The sequence below is a fragment of the Arachis hypogaea genome, chromosome 7, assembly GCF_003086295.3.
Source record: "Arachis hypogaea cultivar Tifrunner chromosome 7, arahy.Tifrunner.gnm2.J5K5, whole genome shotgun sequence".
Taxonomy (NCBI): domain Eukaryota; kingdom Viridiplantae; phylum Streptophyta; class Magnoliopsida; order Fabales; family Fabaceae; genus Arachis; species Arachis hypogaea.
Window position 1 is genome coordinate 54,033,390 of NC_092042.1, and position 24,595 is coordinate 54,057,984.

The window sequence follows — 24,595 nt, forward strand, 5'->3', positions numbered from 1 at the left end:
ACAACAATATTTGGGTAACCGACAAGAATTCCCTGGAGAATATGGCTACTACCTTCTTCTATAATCTGTACTCTGACAGTTCTTCTTATACCCCTTTCATCCTTAATAATAGCTTTCCTGAGCTGAGCAGCTCCGAGAAAAACGTCCTGGGTCGGAACGTGTCTAATGATGAAGTGAGAGATGCTATTTTTGGAATGGGTAGCTGGAAGGCTCCGGGCAGGGATGGGATTCAAGCGATCTTCTACCAGACCCAATGGAATAAAGTTGGTACTGATGTATGTGGCCTGATCAAAAACCTTTTTGATAACCCGAGCAGGATTGAAGAGATAAATGAGACACTCATCACTCTCATACCTAAAGTGGAACCAGTTTCACAATTAAAGCAGCTAAGACCCATCAGCCTCTGCAACGTATCCTATAAGGTGATTACAAAGATTCTCGCTAATCGGCTAAGGAAAGTTATGGACAAACTTGTTATGCCTAATCAGTGCAGTTTTGTCCCTGGGAGGCACAGCTCTGATAACATCATCATCACTCAAGAGATCATTCACTCAATGAGACAGAAAAAAGGAAAAAAAGGCTGGATGGCGATCAAGCTTGACTTGGAAAAGGCTTATGATAGGTTAAAGTGGTGCTTTATTAAGGAGACTCTTGAAGATGTTGGTTTCCCCCAGAATTTTACTAATCTCATCATTTCTTGTATCTCGACCGCCAGGATGAGGGTTTTGTGGAATGGCGAGGAACTAGATGAATTTTCACCATCAAGAGGCGTAAGACAAGGAGATCCTATCTCTCCATATATCTTTGTGCTCTGTATCGAAAGGCTGTCCCAACTCATTAGTACAGCAATAGATCATGGGTTTTGGAAACCGGTCCGTCTCAAAAAGGAGGGTCCCCCTATTTCACACCTATGCTTTGCAGATGACATTATTTTATTTGCTGAGGCAAACCTTGATCAAACTAATATCATCAACAAATGTCTCGAGGCCTTCTGTACTAGCTCGGGTCAAAGTGTCAGTAAGGAAAAAACCAGGGTCTTCTTCTCAAAAAATGTGGGCCATACAGTTCGAACAGAGTTGAGTAACGCTCTGCAGTTTGCGAGAACTGATGACCTCGGCAAATACCTTGGAGTCCCGATTCTCCACTCGAAAGTAACTAAACATACCTTTGAGGGCATTATCAATAAACTTCAAGCCAGGCTCAATTCTTGGAAAGCATCTTCTCTATCCCTTGCGGGAAGGATGACTCTGGTGAAATCTGTCCTTTCTTCTATGCCTCTATATAATATGCAATCTGCTGCTTTACCTACTGCTACTTGTAATACTATTGATCGTATTTGCAGGAATTTTCTTTGGGGGAACACAGACCGATCCAAGAAAATTCATCTTCTTAGTTGGAAAAGAGTCTGTGAACCAAAAAGTAGCGGTGGCTTGGGTATTAGATATGCAAGCCAAATGAATCAAGCCTTTATGATGAAGGCCGGTTGGGGACTTATCGAGAAAAAGGAGGCTCTATGGGCTAGAGTACTTAGATCAAAGTATAACAGCGGCACGGATATCATTCCCAAGGTGGTTAGAAGGCAGAATAGCTCAAATCTATGGAAGGGTATCTGCGCCTCATGGCAGAATGTGTAGAATCATTGCATTTGGAGAGTGGGAGATGGATCTAAAATTCGATTCTGGGAGCACCACTGGATCCCGGGTGTGGGCCGCCTAAGTGCAACGACAAACCAGGTTAGTAATAGTGATACTCTGTCTGAAATGCTAATAGATTCCTTGATGTTTCAGGGCAATGGGATGTTAGGAAGCTTCAGGAAGTACTGCCGGAGGACATTGTTAAGAGGATTGTAGGGATTTCTCCACCGTCCCCGTGGAAGGAAGCTGACTACTTAGCTTGGAGCTCCTCCCCTGATGGCCAATTTAGCATCAAGTCAGCATACCAGAATCTCATGGAGTCCCAGATTACTACCAACAGAATATTCCGATTAGTGTGGATGTGGCAGGGCCCTGAACGTGTGAAAACCTTCCTTTGGCTGGTGGCGCACAACGCTATCCTCACCAATGCTGAAAGAAGGCGTAGACACCTAACCATGGATGGAACCTGCCCTCGATGCCAACACCATGATGAATCAACCATCCATGTCCTCCGGGACTGTCCATATGCTACAAGTATTTGGAAAAGGCTTATCCCTCCTAAAGGCATCAACTCATTCTTCAACACCAACCTCAACGATTGGCTATCGCTAAACCTCGCCTCTAATAGCAGCTGGGCTTGCCTCTTTGGAGTGGCTGTTTTGTCCTTATGGTTCTTTCGAAATAAGCTAGTTTTCAATTCCGAGCTAGTTGATATTACTGCGGCAACATTTCAAATTCAAGCGCGGGCTCAGGAATTTCGGAAGGTGATGGAGAAGAACTTAAATCCAAGGAATACCCAAGCTTCTAGTGACTGCCTTATTGGATGGTCGCGTCCAGAAGGAGATTGTGTCAAATTAAATGTGGACGGGTCCTGGTTTGCCCATCAAAGTAACGCCGCCTGTGGGGGAGTTTTCAGAGATTCTACTGGAAGATTCTTGAAAGGATATTCAGGCAATCTAGGTAACTGTTCAATTATGCACGCGGAGCTATGGGCAGTCGTCCATGGGCTAACTATTGCTGCAGCAAATGGATATATGAATCTGATAGTTGAGTCTGACTCGGCTGCTGCGATAAATTTCATCGAGCATGGGTGCTCCCCTGTACATCATTGTGCCCCTCTGGTTCAGGACATCCGGAATCTATCTACTCGCCTTCAACAAACCTCTTGGAAGCACGCTCTTCGTGAAGCAAACACGGTAGCAGACCAGCTCGCGAAGAAGGGACAAGACCTCCCCCTTGGACTCCACCTCTTTGATAAAGCTCCTCCAGACATTGAATATGCCATTCTATGTGACTGCATAGGAACCCTTAGAGTTAGAGGGACTTAGTTTTGTTCTGTTTGTTCTCTTGTGTTTCTTTTTTCCTTTCCTTTTGCTGGGGTTCTTTAACCCCCCTTAGATCACCAAAAAAAAAAATTATTTTTCTTTAGATATTTAATTGAATACTAAGAACTAAGAAGGTTCATAGGATACTGTGTTTCTATCAAACGTGTCTTTTTTTTTTTTATCTTTTTTTTACTTTACATAATACTTAAATGAGATTTCTTCTCAATGTGTAACACCTACTCAAAGGCTTTAATAACTTAGTTTGGGGTGTTACATAAAAGTACATGAATAATTCACATAATAGTCTTCTGAATTGAGACTATCATAACCGACAAACACCGTATTACAACTATGAAATGCTGTCGGTTTTATTAGCATTGAGCACAACTATAAAAAATTGAGTGTTCTTTGAAGGGACAGCAACTACCTTTTTGTATGCGTGAAGCAGCAACTTTTCTCTCAGCAATTAAGTGCTAAAATCGTAAAAGATGTATGCTGACTTACATTTTAAGGAAGAAAATAAAGTAGACTATTTCATCCAGTTCTGTACTTAATATTTAATGAAAAATAAATTAAGAAACAACAGGTCTGAAATCAAACGTCAAAAATGATGATTAAAAAAAATGTAAAGATATGGACAAATAAACACAAACAAGTGCGAATTGTAGAAAAGCAGAGAGGATATTTTGGAACAGATTTTTACAATTAGTTGTTAATGAAGATCGGATGACTAAGTTGAGGAACTCTAGAGCCAAAAACTTTCTGTATCAGTAATTTCCAGATTCCTTGACATCGAACTCCAACTACAGAACTGATCTGGGAAACAATCCAAGTTGAAAATAATAACCACATATTGTCACTGACATTAAATGTTGATTCTGCAACACAAAAACGTAACACCATTCATTCCGAGTGCTGGACTACGGGGTACGTAGTGTCGTAATGAGTATTAGAGTGATAGATAAAACTAAGGTGTTCAGCAAACCTTACAGAAACCATTATTATGTGGAAAGGAAGCATCGAGAAGGTCTTCGAAGCAGTAACCGGGAATGGTTTCAATCAAGAATTTGGATATGCTGCTTGAGGAAGCCGAACCGGTGTCACTATTACTAGTAGTAGCCGCAGACATATTGTGCTCATTATTGAAAGCAGTGGGTCTCTTCATTCTTGAACGGGAGCTTCTTGCCTCAGTTGAGCTGGTGACTGATGATGATGAAGCCGTGTCGAGAGAGGAACCAGAGAGCTTCACACCAGTGAGAAGGAACCTGCTATGGTTCTGCGTGTGTTCGTTGGCTTTGTGGATAGGAACATCGCATTCTCTGCAAAGTATTGCTCTGTCTTCTTTGCAAAACAGATATGCACGCCTTTCCTGCAAGTATACATGATTGTTTGAGTATGTAGCATAGTTATACCGAACACACTACCTTCTGGTACGGGAACTATTACGCTGTACACGATACATCATATAGAGAACAATGATTATCTTGAACAACATGAACAACTATAGATCAAATACAAGTATACTACACCCTAATTTAATGCTACTAGTTAAATTTACTCTTTTAACCCTATTAATTCACATTGTTTACACATTGTTCAAGAATGTTATTAGTTACTTATACTTTTCCATAAAATATTTTGTGTAACATATCTATGACATATGCGCTAATTGGTAAGCGGTACGCTACCAAATGGGTGAATTCATGTAACTATGACATGCAGCGCATATATATATATATATATGGAAGAAGTGAAGAAGAGAAGGAAAGTAGTGTAAGTGTTTACTTGGCAGATATCGCAGCGAGGGATGTCTTTGGAGGAAGGCTGGTGGAGAGTGAAGCGCGTGTGCTTGATTGCGAGCTTGTTAGCATGGTGGATTGTAAGGTCACAGGCATGGCAGAGAGCGGCTTCATCTGCAGGACAGAATAGAGATGCCTCGTCTTTGTCACACGCATCACATTGGATCTTCATCTCTCTATCCAACGCTGTTGCTTGTCTGTTTGTACAATTGAGATTGGTATTGGAGCTAATAAAGGGAAAGGGGAATGGCGACAAAACAATTATGGGCGACTTGGCATTAGGGTCCATAAACAACAGCTAGGATCAGGTCACTGCCTATTAACTGTATTGTCTGACTTTGGGTTGGATTGGGAGATACACAACTCTGGATATGAATACCAATATGAATGCCATAGCTATCAAATAAAGTTTGCCTTTTGACTTCCCCTTTCTACGATTAAAGAGGGGGGAGGGTGCAAGTTGCTTATTGGCCTATTATTATTATTATTATTATTATTATTATTATTATTATTATTATTATTATTATTAATTTTAAAGAGGAAGGGGAGGAAGAGGAGGGACGGTAGCAAAATGGTATATTTCAGTGGTCTGAGTTGAACTCGATTGGCATGGCCTTCACTGGCAATGTCTATGTACCTGCTGGCTGCTGCTTCCTTTGTTCATTCACTCGATGGTTCTTGTTTGTATGCTCACTGCTCGCTGCTAACTGCTGAAGTGCTGAGGCTATACAACAATATGTCGGCTATTTCCTACACTCCAGGGAAACTTCCCATTTTATCTCCGATATTTATTTAAACATAGATATATTTGTATCGTCAATTTTACGGTGCTTATGAGTTGTTATATAAATTTTATTTAGGAAAAGTCTAAGACCAGCAATTTTATGGAATTTTGGCCAGTATGTAACCAGCAGAGAAATGTGAGTCATTGGATAAAATCTCACATCAATCTCACACCATTAACTCATTATTGATGACTATTTGATGGCTACTAATCACAAAAATTGCTGCCCCCTAACATTGCTCTTTTATTTAACTTATCGTTTTAATTTTTTAAAAATTATTTATTTTTATATATTTTAAATTAAATATTAATTTTTAACCTTTTTTAATAAGTAAACACCACTTTTTAGATACAATAACATTTACTTATTTGTATCCATATTATTATGTACACTCAAACTCATTAATTCACTTTTCTCTTTCACATCATTTTGAATTATGTTATCTAAATTAGCATTTAATTTTTTTTAAATATATATCATATCATTAATTTTACTAAAATATCTTTATGATTTTATAAAAATAAAAAATATTTTTTATTTAATTTACAAAAAGACATAAATATTCTATTTTATTAAGTTGAACAAAAACTACTCTTTTAAATTTAAATTAATTAAATTTTAGAATTACTAACTTTAATTTTATATAGGGTTAAGTACGATTTTGGTCCCTAAGGTATATAGGTCAAAAATTGTTTCTGTCTCCAACCTTTTTTTTTGCATATAAAATAGTCCCTAAGATTTAATTTAATTTTAAAATCGTCCTTTAAATCAAAATACCATTCTCCTTCTTCACTAAAATACTCAATTTTTATATTTCTTTTCCTTCTTCTCTGTTACAACAGTATTTCTTTTTTTTTCTTTCTTCCTCGTCACAGTATTAGCAGCAACAATGAAATCAGAAGCACAACCAATGTAATAAAAAACAGCAACAACAACAATTTTAACGAGCAACAACAGCAGAAGACAAGAAAAAGAGAAACCATCACCATCTCTCTCAATCTGAAGAACAACAACGAAATTAGAAGCAGAAGAATGGAATAAGAATCAGAAGCAGAAAAATGGAATCAGAATCAAAAGTAGAAGAACAATGGAATCAGAGTCAATAATAACAACATGATTAACAAAATTAATAAATTAACAATGTAATTAACAAAAGAAACAGAAGCTGAATAATTAACAATGTAATTAATACAATCAACAAATCAAAAATAAAATTGGAACTCTAGGGAGGACCAGCGGCGAGGAGCAGCAACGAGGACCGGCGTTAAGCGACCTGGAGCAGTGGCGACATGCGAGGAGGAGGAGGAGCATGGCGATGCGGCGAACTTGCGAGGAGGAGGAGGAGCAAGGCGACGCGGCGAGCTAGCAAGGAGGAGGAGCAGAACGGTGACGCGGCGAGCTAGTTAGGAGGAGCAAAATGGCGACGCGGCAGATGTCCTCCGTTGCCGATTTGCTAGCATCGACGTCCATCCTCTCCATCACAGGTGGCGTCGCTACCTTCCCTTCTACCTTCCCTTCCCCCTTCTTCTCTTTCCCCTGATTCTCTTTCTCCCTCTCGTCGTTCTCTTTTTGTTTTTTTTCTTTTTATTTTATTTTATAATTTTTATTTAGGGATATTTTGGTCATAAATTATAAGATTTAAGTAAAAAGGACGATTTTAAAATCAAGTTAAAACTAAGGGACAATTTTGTATGCAAAAAAAGTTGAGAACGAAAAATTTTTTCGATCTATATTATAGGGACCAAAATCATACTTAACCCTTTTATATATTTAAATTTTAAACAATTTAAAAAAAAAAAACAAAAATACATCTGATCATCTATCCACATTGAAAAATATTGCTTCAATATTGTTGATGCTCCTCATAAACCCTAATCTTTGATAGCCATTCATACAAAAAAAAATACATATAAAAAAAAGCTCTTCATATATGTTCTCCAGGTTTGGCGAAAGGACCAACCAGGAGAGGCAACATCTCAAAGTCACCGTAGAATTGTCGACGTGTACTTGACACCCAGCCCAAGGAGAATCGTCTCCATCAGAGGCAAAATTGTCTTCGGCAAAGGTAAAAACGTCGCCGTCCAGCAAGATCGTCAGAAACAAAAAATTTTGAAGGACCTCGATGTAATCCTGTATGATTGATACTAGTTATAGTCACTCTCACTCTCATCATAGGGCATGTTTGGGTTTAAGATCTCAAATATGTGTCCTGATTGATGTGAGCATTTAATTTCCTTTGTCATGCTGTGGGTTCAAACAAGCATTAGTAAGATAACGGGTTATGGTTTATGAAGTATTATCCTATGGGAGAGTCTATGGTGTGGATATATATAGTATCCACATGTGTAGATTCTACGTGGAATAAATTATATTAGAACACCTGTGTAGGGACTTAAGTATGACAAGATGCTATTGCATCATCTCTGCTGACAGACATAGAGAGGTTGCAGAAGTTGTCATTGAATTATGTGTGATTAGGGTGCTAATGAAAAAATCTGCCATTTTATTATCATGGTTATCTTTTTTTTTTGGGCTTTTGGGCTTATAAAGTGGTTTTGTTTGTAATGGGATTAACAGGCTTGGGTGGATTATTTTGTTTTTGTTTTTCGTATAAGTTTTATAGTAGTTTACCAAAAACATCTATACGTAACTCAAATTATCCATAAGAAATGCTTTGAAAGAACAAAAAAGAATTGTGATAAAAATTTAGTATGTGGTGGAAGAAAAAAAAAGTTAATGCTAAAAAAATCCCAAAAGACCAAAATCAAAGAAATATAGTGTCTCTCACCTCGTATACGGGAAAAAAGAACTCTCTGTCACCTCTCACTTGCGTGATTCATATCCTAAACCACATAATGGGGACTTAACCTGAACCCTAGCGCCGCCCATCCCTTCCCTTCTCCATCGCCTAGTTATTGCCATCATTCGAAAGGTGTTGTAGCTGATGGAATCGGCCCCAAGGAGACTTCCAACTTTAAGGTCGGCGTCGTCGCACAAAGAACGAAGGTGAGGTTCGTGTCGTCCCCGGCGGTAGTCGTTTGTCCTTCATGATCGTCTTGTCGTTGATGCAGCGGTCTTCTTCTCGGGGTGTAGTGGTTGGTTCTCTCCTTGACATCCCTTCGTTGGTAAAGTCTCTCTCTCTATAACTATTTCGCTATTTATGTGAATCATTTTGATTAGTTAAATGTTTTATCAGTCATTGACTTCTGAGTTAATTGTGATGTTTTTCATCTTTAATTGTCTAAGTTAATTTTTTGTTGTTGTTAAGTATGCTGAGTTAATGGCGTTTGTTGTTGTTAATTCTCCTAGTTAGCAAGGATTTGATTTTGTTTTGAGCTAATAGGGATCGATATTTGTTGTGAGTTAATAGATTTGAGTCTTCTTTACTAATTAATTGATGCTCGACTTGTTTCGGTTGAATTCATACAACATGGTTTCTGGTTCGTTGTTTATTTAAAAAAATAAAAAAGAAACAAATATAGTATTTGAAAAGAAATACTAAAAAATTAGTTGTCAATATCATTCATGTTTATAATCGAAGCCATTTAATAAATGAGAAAATACGAGAAGCATAATGGGGCAGACAAGAGGCACGATGTTTTTTAGAGGATCCTTGCATGCTTTTAAAATAGCAAAAGGGGAAATTGTGGTCGGTTCGTAGTGCAAATAGCATAATTTTTCTTGTGGTGGAGACGCGTTTGTGCGGTTGGTTTTTATGGTTTAAAGTTGGAGTATGATATCATTGTGAGATTATTTTACAGATCTGATTTTTTAATTCGGCACTCCATTGTGAACACTTAGATGGACGTCCCTCAGGTTGATGATGTTGTTAATATAATGTGTGAAGATGGAGTTGGTGATACGGACGTAGTTGATTATGGAGATGTTGTGGAACATTATGGAGATGTTGTGGAACTAACGGAGGATGATATTTTGAGGAAGGTTTTTCGCAGCGAAGATGATGCATACGAATTTTATAAGAAATTAGGAAAATTTTACGGATTTGGTATTAGAAGGGGAGACATGTTCAAGGATGAGGAGGGTAATTTGGTTTGGAGAATATTTTTTTGCAATAGAGAAGGACAGAGAGATAAAAAAACATTATAACAGGATCGATAGGAAGAGGCCTCACAAGCCGGATACAAGGACAAATTGTGAAGCGAGGATGTGTGTGTATCTAGATAAGTGATGAGCGGATAATTTGTACGCTTTTTGGCATTGTTTTTAGTATGTTTTTAGTATGATCTAGTTAGTTTTTAGTATATTTTTATTAGTTTTTAGTTAAAATTCACTTTTCTGGACTTTACTATGAGTTTGTGTGTTTTTCTGTGATTTCAGGTATTTTCTGGCTGAAATTGAGGGACCTGAGCAAAAATCTGATTCAGAGACCAAAAAGGACTGCAGATGCTGTTGGATTCTGACCTCCCTGCACTCGAAGTGGATTTTCTGGAGCTACAGAAGCTCAATTGACGCGCTCTCAACGGCGTTGGAAAGTAGACATCCTGGGCTTTCCAGAAATATATGATAGTCCATACTTTGCCCAAGATTTGATGGCCCAAACCGGCGTTCAAAGTCACCCTCAGGAATTCCAGCGTTAAACGCCGGAACTGGCACAAGAATGGGAGTTAAACGCCCAAACTGGCACCAAAGCTGGCGTTTAACTCCAAGAAGAGTCTCTACACGAAAATGCTTCAATGCTCAGCCCAAGCACACACCAAGTGGGCCCGGAAGTGGATTTTTATGTCATTTACTCATATCTGTAAACCCTAGGCTACTAGTTCTTTATAAGTAGGACCTTTTACTATTGTATCTTTGAATCTTTGGATTATTTTAGATCCTTTGATCATCTTTGGACACCTAGTTCTTAGATCATCGGGAGGCTGGCCTCACGGCCATGCCTAGACCTCGTTCTTATGTATTTTCAACGGTGGAGTTTCTACACACCATAGATTAAGGTGTGGAGCTCTGCTGTACCTCGAGTATTAATGCAATTACTATTGTTCTTCTATTCAATTCCGCTTGTTCTTGTTCTAAGATATCACTTGTTCTTCAACTTGATGAATGTGATGATCCATGACACTCATCATCATTCTCATCTATGAATGTGTGCCTGACAACCACCTCCGTTCTACCTTAGATTGGGTGAATATCTCTTGGATTCTTTAACCGGAATCTTCGTGGTATAGGCTAGAACTGATGGCGGCATTCAAGAGAATCCGGAAGGTCTAACCTTGTCTGTGGTATTCTGAGTAGGATTCAATGATTGAATGACTGTGACGTGCTTCAAACTCCTGAAGGCGGGGCGTTAGTGACAGACGCAAAAGAATCACTGGATTTTATTCCGGCCTGATCGAGAACCGACAGATGGATAGCCGTGCCGTGACAGGGTGCGTTGAACATTTCCACTGAGAGGATGGGAGGTAGCCACTGACAACGGTGAAACCCTTGCTTAAGCTTGCCATGGAAAGGAGTAAGAAGGATTGGATGAAGACAGTAGGAAAGCAGAGAGACGGAAGGGAAGGCATCTTCATACGCTTATCTGAAGTTCCTACCAATGAATTACATAAGTATCTCTATCTTTATCTTCATAGTTTTATTCGTATATCACCATACCCATTTGAGTTTGCCTGACTGAGATTTACAAGGTGACCATAGCTTGCTTCATACCAACAATCTCTGTGGGATCGACCCTTACTCGCGTAAGGTTTATTACTTGGACGACCCAGTACACTTGCTGGTTAGTTGTGCGAAGTTGTGTTTATGCCATGGTATTGAGCACCAAGTTTTTGGGGCCATTACTAGGGATTAATTGATTTGTGAAAAGTAGTGATCACAATTTCGCATACCAATAAGGAAAGGTTGCTGTGGAGGGTCAAGAAAGTCATTTTAAACCACAACCATGAGATGGCACATCACGTAATGGTTCATCAAATTCCATGTTTTCGTTACATGACGGATGCTGCGAAAGCACAAATAGAGGGATTTCAAGGATGTGGCATCTCAACATCGAAGACAATGCGGTATATGGCTGGCATATCTGGAGGGTATTCACTTGTAAGATTTTTGAAGAAGGATGCTTACAACTACGTCGATAAGAGACGTCGTGCAAGGATAGCTGATGGAGACACGAACGCAGCTATAGTGTACTTGGAGGGTAAAGTTGATGCAGACCCGACTTCGATGGCAAGGTATAATGTAACGGAGAATGAAATGCTAGCCAATTTATTTTGGGCAGATGTTGGCAGCAGGATAGATTACCAATGTTTTGGAGACGTACTGGCATTCGACTCAACTTACAGGAAAAACAAATACAAGAGGCTATTGGTGATTTTCTTAGGGTGCAATAACCACAAGCAAACGTGTATTTTTGGGTTTGGTTTGGTATTAGATGAGTGTATTGCTTCATATACGTGGCTTTTGGAGAATTTCTTGGAGGTCATGTGTAACAGGCATCCGTCTATTGTTGTTATGGATGGCGATGATTAAATTTGAGAAGCTGTACGAGTAGTTTTTCCGAATGCAATGCATAGGTTATATGCTTGGCACTTTGAGAAGAATGTGACGTCAAACGTGAAGGATGACAATTTGTGTCGGCTATTTAATTGGTGGATTATGTTGATATGACGGTTGAAGACTTTGAAGCAGAGTGGGCCCAGGCCGAAGCTGATTTTGGCTTGAAGGATGCAATGTGGTGGAACCAAGTATATGGAAAGAAGGAGATGTGGGCAAATGCTTTTCTGTGTGAGAAATTTTGTGCTGGGTATCGGACAACATCACGGTGCGAAGGGATAAATTTTGTGTGCAAGAATTTCCTTGAATCGAAACATAGTATGTTGGATCTTGTTCAGAATTTGGAACTTCTTGTGCGTGAGTATAAGAATAATGAATTGTTGGCACAGTTCAGGTCCATTTATAGTGTGCCGGTTATGACAACCTCATTGGAGTCCCTTGAGCGTTATGCGGCTTCTCTTTACACAAGAGCGATATTTGGAGATGTAAAAAAAGAGATTGAGAGTGTAACTTCAGTTAATTTTGTCGGTGTGAGGAGGTTGTTGACCACAAAGGTTTACACAGTTGAGGAGTATGGTCATCCTAGCCGTAATATTATGGTTTTATGTGATAAGAATATGGGAAAATTGGAATGTCGTTGTAAGTTTTGGAGAATTCAGGAGTTTCCATGCAAACATATGTTTTTTGTGATGAAGCATGAACACTTGTTGGCAATACCTGGTAGTGTAGTGTTGAAGCGTTAGACAAAAGAAGCAAAAGCATTGAAGGCATACGTTGAGAAAACTGATGATGATTGTGATAGAGGCTTTTTGCTTCGCTATGGAGTACTTCATTTAGCGTCACCTTGGTTGTTCTTTTTAGGTGCTCAGAAGATTAGTTTATACACTATTACTTTGGAAGGGATTCGTAGCCTTTGTGCAACCTTGGAATCAGAATTCACCAAAGGTGTCCATGCAACGAATTCAAATACATGCGGTGAAATTCGAGATCCTATAGTCGTAAGAACAAAGGGAGCACCAAAGCGTCAAAAGAGGAAGGCATCTAAAAGAAAGTGTGCCAAGTGTAACAAGCCAGGGCACACTAAAAGGACTTGCAGAGAGGGAAGACCTCGTAATGGAAAAAGGCCTCGAGAAGATGAGTTGGATTTGGATCAAGCTAACGAAGGACAACGTGATGAGGTAATTTTGTTATCTGCATAAAGTGCTTTTCTGTAAATTGTGATGGCTATTAATTAGCTTCGAGAATTAGTTATAATGGCTTATACTTCAATGTTTTCTTTTTTGAATATTGTTTTCATTCTTTTTATAACGGCTTATATCTGTTGTAGTGTGCTAATCTGGACGTCATTGGATCCGATGACCAAAAGATTGGTGAAGAAGAAGGGTTCGGAGGTAGGTCTGTTGGCTGTCCCGGGTAGATTCCATGAAGACTATTGCATTGGGCAGATATTATGTGCAGAATTCATTTACACCTAAGGATGTTGTTGGTCCATGTCAATAGGTGCGTAGATGCATCCATAAACAATTACTATGTTTGGCTAATATGGTTTGGCATGAAGAGTGTTCTGTGACGAATCACATAATTTTAGGTGCTGGAAATTTTACACATGAAGTCTAAAAAAGTTTAGCTAAATGAGTATTTGATTCGAGGTTTCAGTTGTGTCGTGGCATGTCGTCTCGGTAAGAAAAAGGATAAGCAGTGGTAAGAAGAAGCCTATTTAGCTAGTTAGATGTTGTGATCAATACGTTTGGATTAGTTACTTTTAATGTTGGTTGATATGGACTACAGCTATGGGTATGATGTTGTCACGTTGCATATACCTTTTATGTGACTTACTATTACTAGGACCATGCATACTAGAATGGGGAGTAAGCTGTTTGAGTTTTATTCTGGTTTTTCTTATTGACTCTTTTGGCGTTGTATCAAATAGAATCAGAAGTTTAGATTAGTTTGTGGCAAAAATTGTTCATTATAGGTGGTTAAAGTTTGTTTTAGGTTTAATTATACACATATCTTATTCACTTTGTAAGTTTAACCGAAGAACCTTATGCAAACTCATTTATATGCTGCTAAAAAATGTGTTCGAAGGAATACTTATGTGATAAAAAAATATAATAAAATTACGCCTGTATGAGAGGATGTTAATAGCTTTTTTGGCTGCGGGAAAGAATTGTAGTAAGTGGTGGTAAGTACGTGTGTATGAATGATTTAGGTGGCAAAACTCTTGAAATTTTTTCATCAGTTCCATTCCACTTTATAAGCATTTTTGCTATAAAAGGCCCTCTAAGCCCAACCAGCTTTAATAATTTCTACCAGCAACATATCCAAAGTGCAAGAAAGGAGATATAATTGAAGACATGAATTGTACCGGTGATATTAGTTACACATCCATCTTTTCAAAACATTATAGCGACCCAAAGTAATAAAAGTTGCTTCCTCCCAAAGGAGGAGCCGGATACAACAATGAAGCCCTGAAGTGCGATGAAGAAAACTAAAAGAGATAGACCAGACATAGCCTCTTTATATAAACCAATCAGCTCATTGGTGAGTGCATGTTGGTTGGATTTAAAGGGGTATTTAAAAATCTACAGTCTTGTTGCATTGTCTAAACAGCCCATCACTGGGCACCAAAAAAACAAACCAATATTTTTGCCTAGAGTCTATATGGTTGGACTTGCAATAACTTTCACTCGGCCAGTCTTCTTTTTGGTCTTCCTATCTGAGCTTCTACATCTTTTGTCCTAATATTCCACCGCCTTCTGGCCTATTTCAGCTCGAATGGGGTTGTGTCTCCCCACAATAAAATCAACCGCTAGCCTCATTCTTGTATGTGCATTAACCACCTAAGAAAAAGGCAAACATTCCATGCAAAAAATGTATTATCAACCGTGGCTTGCACCTTGAATCATGAGACATGAATTGTGTTAAGCTGTTACCGGAAGATCATAGTCACTCCATAAGTAGGACTGCATCATCCATTGGGCGACCACACCCTGCAGTTGTTACTGACATTAATAGCATCAGGCATCATAGGCCCAAGATTGATTAGTCCAATAATAAAATATGATTGCTAGTGCATGAAATTTTAAAGGAAAACACGTACTCTTTTGAACAGCATTTACATTGTCAATGATATTAATGGATATATATACTGCAATGTTGTTCCCGCTACCAGAAGACTTTTTAACCGTTAAACTAATAGAAAAAAATATGTTGATATAAGTAAATTTAGAAATTAACAAAACTGTATTCGCATGAGATTTATTTCGTAATGGATTCAAAAGAATGTTTTGAAGGGCTGTCGATACATTTAGTGTAACTCACGGGTCTTCATCCATGCACAGGAAGCATCTGAACATGTTCTATATCGAATAAAGGAGTTTATTCACTTGTAAAAATTTTACCCCATCTCGTCCAACATATCTAGTTATGTTAAATATGTGGGTGGAAAACTAAATAAATGACAAACACAAATACTTACGATCCATCAGCTTGTCCGATCTCCGGCTCCACTATTTCATACGTTGACGGCTTGTGCATTTCATCGGGGCTTCCAACATAGAAAACCTTGTCAGCTAACAAGTTCTCCAAAAAAAGGCCTATTTCATTAGACAAGGTGCATCAATTTATGCCAACATGCTGCATCATTAGCACCTTGAAAACAAACGGATATTACTAACGCGTACCATGTATAGCATCTTATCTTTACGGGCCTTTGTAAGCCTTGAATCTTTCAAAGAGTCTAGATACACCAATTTCTAGTTGAAGAAATCAATAATCATTAAGTACCAATGATCCTCCGCATGGAGGGGAATGTAAACCTCCGAACGGAACATAAAATCTAGAAAGGTTGTTCCCATTTATGAAAAAAAATCTGAAAATAATAAGAAATGTAGGTTATTACATTAAAAAGTTTGTCTGCCTTTCCCATGAATTTTTTCTTTATGTACTGCAGCGTATTTGGGCAGTAATTTATTGGATTCACTGTGATTTGCTGTAATTATAACTACTCATTTAGAAAATTATATAACACATATAAGAAGTGTCATGCATTCCTCACCTGGAAAGAGGTGGGAAGCCACCACCTCTTGAGTACCGACTCAGACATAGCACCTTCCGTGCACATAACTGCAACCAGGATTATCACCTATCAAACAGGATGCCAAAAAAGTCATATTAAATATTAAGACAAGGTGTAGACAGTGTGATTTAGTAGTTTTTTTTAAAAGAAAAGGCTAGCATGAAGAAAAAATGTTGCTCTTACGTTGTCCATGACCCTTTCTCCAAGACAGAGTGTGTGCAGGGCACACCTGTCTCCAAGACAGTGCTCATTTGAGACGAGGACCTCGCTATTATTCCGATTGTCAGAATCAAAATCGCAAAAAATGTCAATGGAAATGTTAGCCTTTTTTCATACAAGCAGGAAATTCAACCGAAATTAATAAAAAAATAGCCAACTCGGTGCATGTAACCTAACCTCTTTGGCAGATCTTTTGCAAAATATATGCTGCGACTGCAAGTTCCATCCCACGAACTCCATCCCATCAGGCAGTTGGAATAGTAATTCCATACACTTGAGAATGAATATTAGTTAGGCAGTAAAGACCCCCAACGCAAAAAAAAATGATGTCTAAATTTACATAATCATGAATATGATGACACTGGTCATACCGCAGGCATTTCGGCACCATCCATATAGGCATTAGAATGAGTGTAGTAGGTGAATGGGGATCCATGGACATCTTGGTGTACCTCCGTCATCTCATCAGTTGCAGAATCCTTCTCAAAGTACAACTTTTGCTAAACGACAGCAACATAAATGAAAAAGACATCATATAAATACACAAGGCCATATTCATGCAATAGTATCTACATAGAACATATTATTTATTATACATGCCATCAGACCAACCATCACTAACTTTAAGGGAACTATCCACCATCTTCGGCTTCTTCGATTTTAACTCCGGCGTCGTCCTTGATATAGATCCGGTCTCTGTCTTCCTGCTGGCATTGCTGGTCTTCCAAACTTGGCGTCTCTCTTTAGCTAAAACAGTCTTCCCATCATTCGTATTAGCTGGCACCGAATCCTCCTTTGTGGACATGTTCTTTATCAAAGCTCCGAGAACATGGTTGTGACCCTCAACCACTTCTGCCAGCTTCTTGATCTGGTCTTCATGAGACTGCAGCATAGTCTTTGTTGTTTCCTCATCCCTATCCAGATGCTGCAAGCACAATGAGTCAGTATCTCATCAGCACATGATGCAGCACAAAAAGATCATCCATGGTTCAACCCCCATGACATGTGCATTTCATTAGAAAAAAAACTTGACAACATAAGAACTCATACCTCCCTAATTCTCAAAAGGAGATGCAACACTTTTTGGTCATGTGTTGTCCCACGCTCACTGGGATCCGTGCGTCCTTCCTTGAGGCAAATTAAAAAAAATGTCATACAGGGGATTAGTTTCTATCACAACTCAATGTATCTATGCTTGTACAAGATTAAAATCTATACTGGTCAAGTTCAGATTCGGATGCCAGAGTATCTTCGCTAGAGTTCATCACCTCCTTCTCCTTGCTACTGGGTGGGACACTGGTTTTCTCCATCACTGAATATGACCAAGACGTGTAGTTGATGTGTGCGAAGAGAGTAAGGTTGTCTGAACAGTGATTTAGTCCCCGAACCCTGCATGTATTCTTGTAATCTCACAGTAACTCAAGCATAGTGAATGGACTTGGACTTTGTTCTTCTTGGCCCAATGAAATCAAATGAGGCCCATGAAGAAGTCTTGCCTACTACTAGGGATACTTCCTTCGTATCATCATGCCTAATCCTTTGATAGTGTACAAATGATTTATTAATTTAATATGTCTATTATTTTTATAATCCATACGGCAGCACTCTTTCACTTTTGAAATACCTACTCACCATCAGAGTAAGGTTGCGTGTGAAGTGTTGTTATTTTAAATGTGTTGTCCCATCAAGCAATATCACTCAGCTACTGCAAATGTGCCCCCATCAATCAAAATATCAAATCCATTCTTCACAAGAACATTATGTAAAGAGTCCATCACAAAATCACTAATAGCACCCTATTATTAAATAAATAATTGGGGGCCAATTAACCATTAGTTCATACTAATCACGCCGACCCTTGCTAACTTAACATTGTCAAGTTAAGCCATTATAATTCTTTGAATCTGGTATGCTTCCAGTCATGATTTTGAATTTCTCACTATACATCACTGATGCAAACGTTAAACAATTGTAGACCCCACCATAGTCACTTGTTGAACATTCTTCAACGTACATGGTATATTCAGGTGGTTTAAATCAATAAATATTTTCATCATAAAGAAATTATATGTTTACGATATATAATGTATTAAATTTCTAGAAAAGTAATAATTAATGATTTTTGCTTCGCACTTTCTACATGTTAAAAAATTTAAAAATACGATAACATGAAGGTTATATTAAAATCGCAACTACCATTAGTGTTACACTAAATGAATCAGTCAAATAACTTTAAATGTTACTGAGATAAGCCTTTGTTAACAAATAATCTAAGAATAAAATAATTAATAATTAAATTATAATTTTAATAATATTTTAAAATAACCAGTCAAACTTCTTGTTAGAATGTATATTTTATGGTGTATTCTTCTAATTTTCATTATGGGAATGCCATAACTGATTGCAGATTAAACACTTTATTATGCTAACGAAGTAGTTTTTTTAATCGATATTTACGAACATCACTCAAAATTTAATAGTCCTTCATAGCAAGTGAAACTTGATTCTAATTACTAATCATGCACTAAGTATTTTAACAATCAAGTTTTATGTGCATCAAACATTTGTCTGGAAACAAGTCATAATATTGTTTGCCAAGATAAACTCCAACTAAAACACCAACAGAATAACCACTAACACTCCAACCCTTTGCAAGATCTGGTAAACACAAAAGAAAAGATTAAAAACAGCAGACTATTGGTCTAGCATTTCCCCAAATATTTCAACTTGTCCCCTAAGATCCTCATTTTCAATCTCCAACGAACGAATACGTTCATTCAATTTGTCAACTTCCTCTTTGTTAACTTGATTCAACTGCTCCGTGAGACATCCAAGAACGCGATAATTGTAATCACGCACAGCATAACCCGTAGTAGAAAGAATCTTCTCTACCATTGTGAATGAAACTTCTTGACGTGCAGAACGCTCCTCGTAGCACAATGGACCATGAGCCAGAAGATCTAGACCTTTGCTATTGTGGGGAAGAAACACCGTGAAGCCGAAAAGCAGATTTTCATCAGCTGTGTCCACTTCTTGAGGAACAAAAATTGGGACACCAATGTGAAAGAATGCGCACGCTCGCATCAACATCAGCTCCATATCTTCAACATGCATGAATGAACTCTCTGTAACTGGCTCTATCACTGTATGGCCCACATCAATAACATGACATTCCTTCTGGAAGTTAAAAATATCTCAATTAAAACCCAGGTACATGCAAGATAAAAAAATTATATATAACAGCTCACCTCCCTGTCGATTGGGATTACCGCCCACATCACTGGGCTGGCTGTTGGCTACCGCTACTCCGGAAGATGTTTGTTGAGAGGAAGGGATAGAACAGAAGGCCCCTTCTAACAATCTTGATGATTTTTTTCTGACCGGTTAAATAGGGCGTGTTAGCTGATGGGTTGAAGGATCTGCGGTGATTCGTAACGAAGCAACAACCTCCGACAAATCACGGAATCCACGATGTTCACCGTTCTGGTAGCCGTTCACTTGTTGGTCACACTCCTACCATGACCTATACACACTAGGAACACGATCCCGACGCACCGCATAGAATGGAAACCGACCACTGTCACTGCTCATCTCCAACAACGCGTACAACCCAAAATATCTATTTAAAGAGGAAAGGGGGAAGAAGAGAAGAAACAACACTGGCACAACTTATACCCTCACTCTCATCCAACGTTAACTCATATACTGTAAAATAAAGGCATTTACGTGCTTTTCGAAATAAAAAAAGGGAAAAAATGTTAGGAAATTATATTTCTCTGTACTTTTAGTTTTCAGTGTCATTTAAAACTGTTATAAAATATTATACTCTTAACTATGTGATTTAATTTAATTTATTCGTTGACATATGTAGCTCTTTTTTCGGAAGCTATAGTATTGTCAGAGGGGAGTTGTTACTAAAACTATGTAAACTTAAATTACGTTCATATTTGTTAATAATTATATAACTAACAATAATGTTAAAAATGTATCAAAAAAATTTTTGCTAAATTTTTCTTGAGGATAATGAGACAAACTATGGTCAGTTCCATGCACAAAAAAGGGTATTTCACTTATATTTAAATACAGTATAAATTTTCTGAAAAATGATCATCATCTATTGGCCTAACATGTTTTCAACTATCACTCTAATCTGTTGTTATACTGTAACATCATTCAAAAAAATAATACCAAAGGAATCATGTAAATTTAAATGCTTGATAGTTACTGAATAGACATACTATTTACTTGATCAATGCAATTATGATTTTTAGTTTTTTCTTCTACAACTAACAAGATAAAAAATATGAAAAATTAGACAAAAAGTTGATCAATACTATTTATTTTTTAGACGAAAATATAAGGTGGAATCTTTTCGTTGATATTTTTATTAATTAACAAAAAATACCGAATCTTTTTACAAAATGCCAAATATATCTTTAATTATCTTTACATTTATATTTCACTTTTAAATATAATTACAGTATTGCTACTACTGAATAAATTTTGTTTTAAATATTTTTTTAGTGAAAAAATCTTAAAAAATAATCATTTACATTAAATGTTCATAAACGTAGTTCTAGAAGACTAGATAATTATCTTGTTCACTGGATCATAATTTTACAAAAATTCACCCATCACACAGCACGTCACATATCTTTACCATCAATTCAAAATAAAACTACGAACGTTGTCATGCGCCCCGCCAAGGATAAATTAATAACAACATATACATTCATTACAACAGTAAATCCTAACCCCAGCATCATAGTTGCGCATTTACTTGAATTTTACTATTTCATTAGAATGGTTTTTTTTTTAAAAATTAAACGGTGGCAACACTACAAAATGATGGAGAAATGAGATAGCCAAATATAAATAAAGAGTATAGACAGAGTTTGCTGATTTCGGTAGAAACATATTCATTTAAATACTAACAAAAGAACGGTGAAAACTCAGGTGCAGTCGATTTCACGTAAAGTTAAGAGTTGAGAGTCGTTAGATAAAAATTTAGTCAAATCAGTTAAATCATCTAGCCACTTTCAGCTATCAACTTCATGTGAAGTTGACTGCACCTGAGTTTCGCCCAAAAGAATATCTCATAAAACATTCTGACTAGTAAAATTAGTAATTACAAATATGTAAGTCACACATAAACTAGGAATGGTAGAACCACATACAAGATACAATCCCATCGCTCATTACTAAAAATTACGCATTAGTCTTTAATACTTGTGGTTAACAATTATGACTTCGGTTCAAAATCTATGATGTCTTCGCTCATTAGGGTATATGGTTTAGGTTTTACGGTGTATGATTCAATAATTTTATGGTTTAGGGTTTAAGTATTCACATTTTTCTGTTTAGGTATCATGTTTCAGAGTCTATAGTTTGTGTTCTAGGTTTAGGGTTTAGAATTTATGATTTAGGCTCGGCAGTTTATGTTTTATGGTTGGGGTTTAGGCTATAGGCTTTGGCGTTTAGGGTTAAAATTATTTATTTAATCTCATTAAATTATTAAATCTGTTCTCCCTCTAAGACAAACATATATTTTTTTAGAGTAGTGCTAGGGAGCCAATGGCCTAAACATATAATGTGTACAATGGGCTAAATCTTTGGTTTATGAATAAAATGAACATAATGGGCTAAATCTTTGGTTTATGAATAAAATGAACATCACTTATACTATCCAGAATAACCATCCGGATACCAGGGATAATAAACATCTCATGTTATAAAAAGCTAATTTTGGATTCACCAAAGTTCGAACTCTTGACCTTCCGAATCTGAAACTCTAATACCATGTCCTAAAACCACTCATCCCAAAAACATAACCTGATAGGATAATGTAACACTAATAATCATATCTCTAATACTTTCTAAACCTTCATTGTACACATTGTACGCTTAGGTCATTGGCTCCCTATACTTTTTTATTTTTTTATTATCTTCTTATAATATGATTTCATGATCCTATTGAGTAAAATAAATTGAACAAAAAATCAATCATAAATAATAATACCAGTAAAACATTATAGCATACTAAAAAAGAGTACTAGAAATATACTATATAAAAGACATCATAAAAATTATTTGATTTATTTCAATCACTACCAAGGCAAATATTTAATTTTTTTTATAATGGTTAGTGTTCTCTGAAATTTGTATTTTGTTAATTTTAATTAAAAATATATTTTGCCAACTTTTATGTATTATTTTTATTTTAGAATAGAAATATTAATTTCATTATAAAATTAGTTAATAAGATCTATTCAAATATCTAAATTTAATATGATCAGATAATATACAAAATTAATTTAAGTTGAGGTCTGTTTTAGTAATTTTTTATTTAAAAATGATTTTTAGTAGCATAATCTAAACAATATTTTTTTACTATAACCTATTTTCATATAAAGATTGCCAAAGGTAAATCACCTTAAGATAAACTTTTCATCAAAATCATGTTTGCAAAATCAATTTTATGCCAATTTATATAGTGTAATGCAAGCACACACCTAAAGATCTCAAGTCTCCACAATTATTTAATAAAACTTAATATTAAATTTATTTCTACATATCTTGCATTAATTTAAGAGACTTCTTTTTGGTTCTTCACAACAAGAGGATTTAACTACTTCAATTTTAATTTTATAATTTTTTTTAGGTTTGGCATATAATTAGTAGTAATCAACTTCATAATTTTTTTTGCATCTACATGCAACTTGAATACCAATTATTCCACTTTAATAAAACTCGTATTCTTTTCTTTATGTAACTGAAAATACAGATATATTTATTTGTCGATTTACCTTCTTTTAAAGTTAACTTCACTTTTCGCATTAAATTCAGTTGAAATTATTTTCTAACATGAATATTATAATAAAAAAACCCGTTTCGTTATTATAACAGAGGTCAATAATTAAAAAATTCTGCTCAATTGGTTCATTGTTAATGTAGGCACTACTCATTCCTTAATATAATAAACGAATCCTATTTTTTTTATTACTCTATGCTGTTTTTGAAGACTACATTCAGATTTCATACATAGGTAATTTTCGTATACACAATCCACGTTTATCCACAAATTTTTTTTCACTTGCCAAAAAAATTCACTTTTAACCCATTCACTACTAATAGTCCTAGCCTGTTAGTCCAATACTCTAAGAAAGATTACATTTCAGCTCATTAACATTTAATTCATGTGACCCATTACTCCATTCTACCAAAAAAATTAGGCCTCTTCTCTCCATTAATTAATCTACGTAAGTGAAATTATTATCATTCACTAACTCAACCAACACTGCAAGGAACAGTACATGTCAGCTTTTTATAGCAGTGGTCACATCAGATTCCCTTTCACATGTAAGGCGCTACAGAAAAACACGTCAAATCCACATGTGTGGATGTTCAGAATAACCACATCATAAAATTTTCTTTATCGTATAACTTAGGATCTCAGTATTTTATTCAAGTGAAGCTTTATATTATTTTGAGTTAAATAAAATCTCAAATATAACATATATAAGAAAGGTATGTTGAACTTCCTTTACATATACAGGTAATGACATATGTGACTGGGAGAAGGAGTAGCAGCATCGCTGCAATCAGCAGTGTTTGCAAAAGTAGGGCAACCTAAACTTGAATAGATAAAGGTTTACAACATGTATAGAAAATTCTGCAACTAAGTGGGTGAATGAGTAGCTTCTGCTGTTGTAAGAAATTCTATGAAAATATGTTAAATATATACCGATCTTGTTTTTATGGAGTTAAAAGAGTAAAAAATGAAATTGAATCAGTATTTGAAGAATATTTGTATGATATGAATGCTTCTGCTTTAGAGTTGGTCTTTGATATAAAGTATAATTATTTTATTTCTTTCCTCTTCACTTGTTTTTACCAAGTCAATAACGTCTGTTACACAGAATATCATGGTAATTGCAGAACAAGTGATTATAGTGTGTTAGAACATATGTGCTTCCACAATTTGACATTGAAAAATATGTAATCTTATTATTCTTCCTCTTTTTTAACTTTTAACCTCTTTTTAACACAATAAAACATTGCATTACAAAAGTCAAACATTAAAATGGATTACTTTATGTCTTCATTTATAACATTTTTTTTCATTCAGAGTAGCATAATTTTTAAATTATATCAAATTATCTAATAATTTTAAATTATTATAATCAAATGAACAATCTTAAAACCAAAGTTATACAAAGTTATTTTTATTATCCCATTGATT

The 24,595-nt window shown here is 36.4% G+C and overlaps 1 protein-coding gene and 1 long non-coding RNA gene across 3 annotated transcripts; one reads left to right on the forward strand and one right to left on the reverse strand.

The window, feature by feature from the left end:
• Positions 1-3,491: 3,491 nt before the first annotated feature.
• On the reverse strand, positions 3,492-5,171 carry LOC112703110 (B-box zinc finger protein 20). Of its 2 annotated transcripts, none has more exons than XM_025754431.3 (3): positions 4,745-5,171; positions 3,950-4,328; positions 3,492-3,837 (listed from the first exon to the last, which is right to left on the reverse strand). In XM_025754431.3, coding segments are annotated over exons 1-3 (684 nt in total). In that variant the 5' UTR covers positions 5,048-5,171; the 3' UTR covers positions 3,492-3,835. The 2 variants fall into 2 exon arrangements, with proteins under 2 accessions (XP_025610216.1, XP_025610215.2); XM_025754430.3 differs by having other exon boundaries at positions 3,945-4,328; positions 4,745-5,039.
• Positions 5,172-7,941: 2,770 nt separating this feature from the next.
• LOC140174492 (uncharacterized) lies at positions 7,942-13,844 on the forward strand. Its single transcript, XR_011864036.1, has 3 exons — positions 7,942-8,668; positions 9,882-13,231; positions 13,381-13,844. It is a non-coding gene; the product is annotated as an uncharacterized lncRNA (long non-coding RNA).
• Positions 13,845-24,595: the final 10,751 nt, after the last annotated feature.

Excerpts from the sequence above, each read along its gene's own strand:
- LOC112703110 (XM_025754431.3), bottom strand. The coding sequence starts at position 5,047 with ATGGACCCTAATGCCAAGTCGCCCATAATTGTTTTGTCGCCATTCCCC. Across the intron at positions 4,329-4,744 it reads CTCGCTGCGATATCTGCCAA|GAAAGGCGTGCATATCTGTT; the intron begins GTAAACACTTAC and ends GTATACTTGCAG.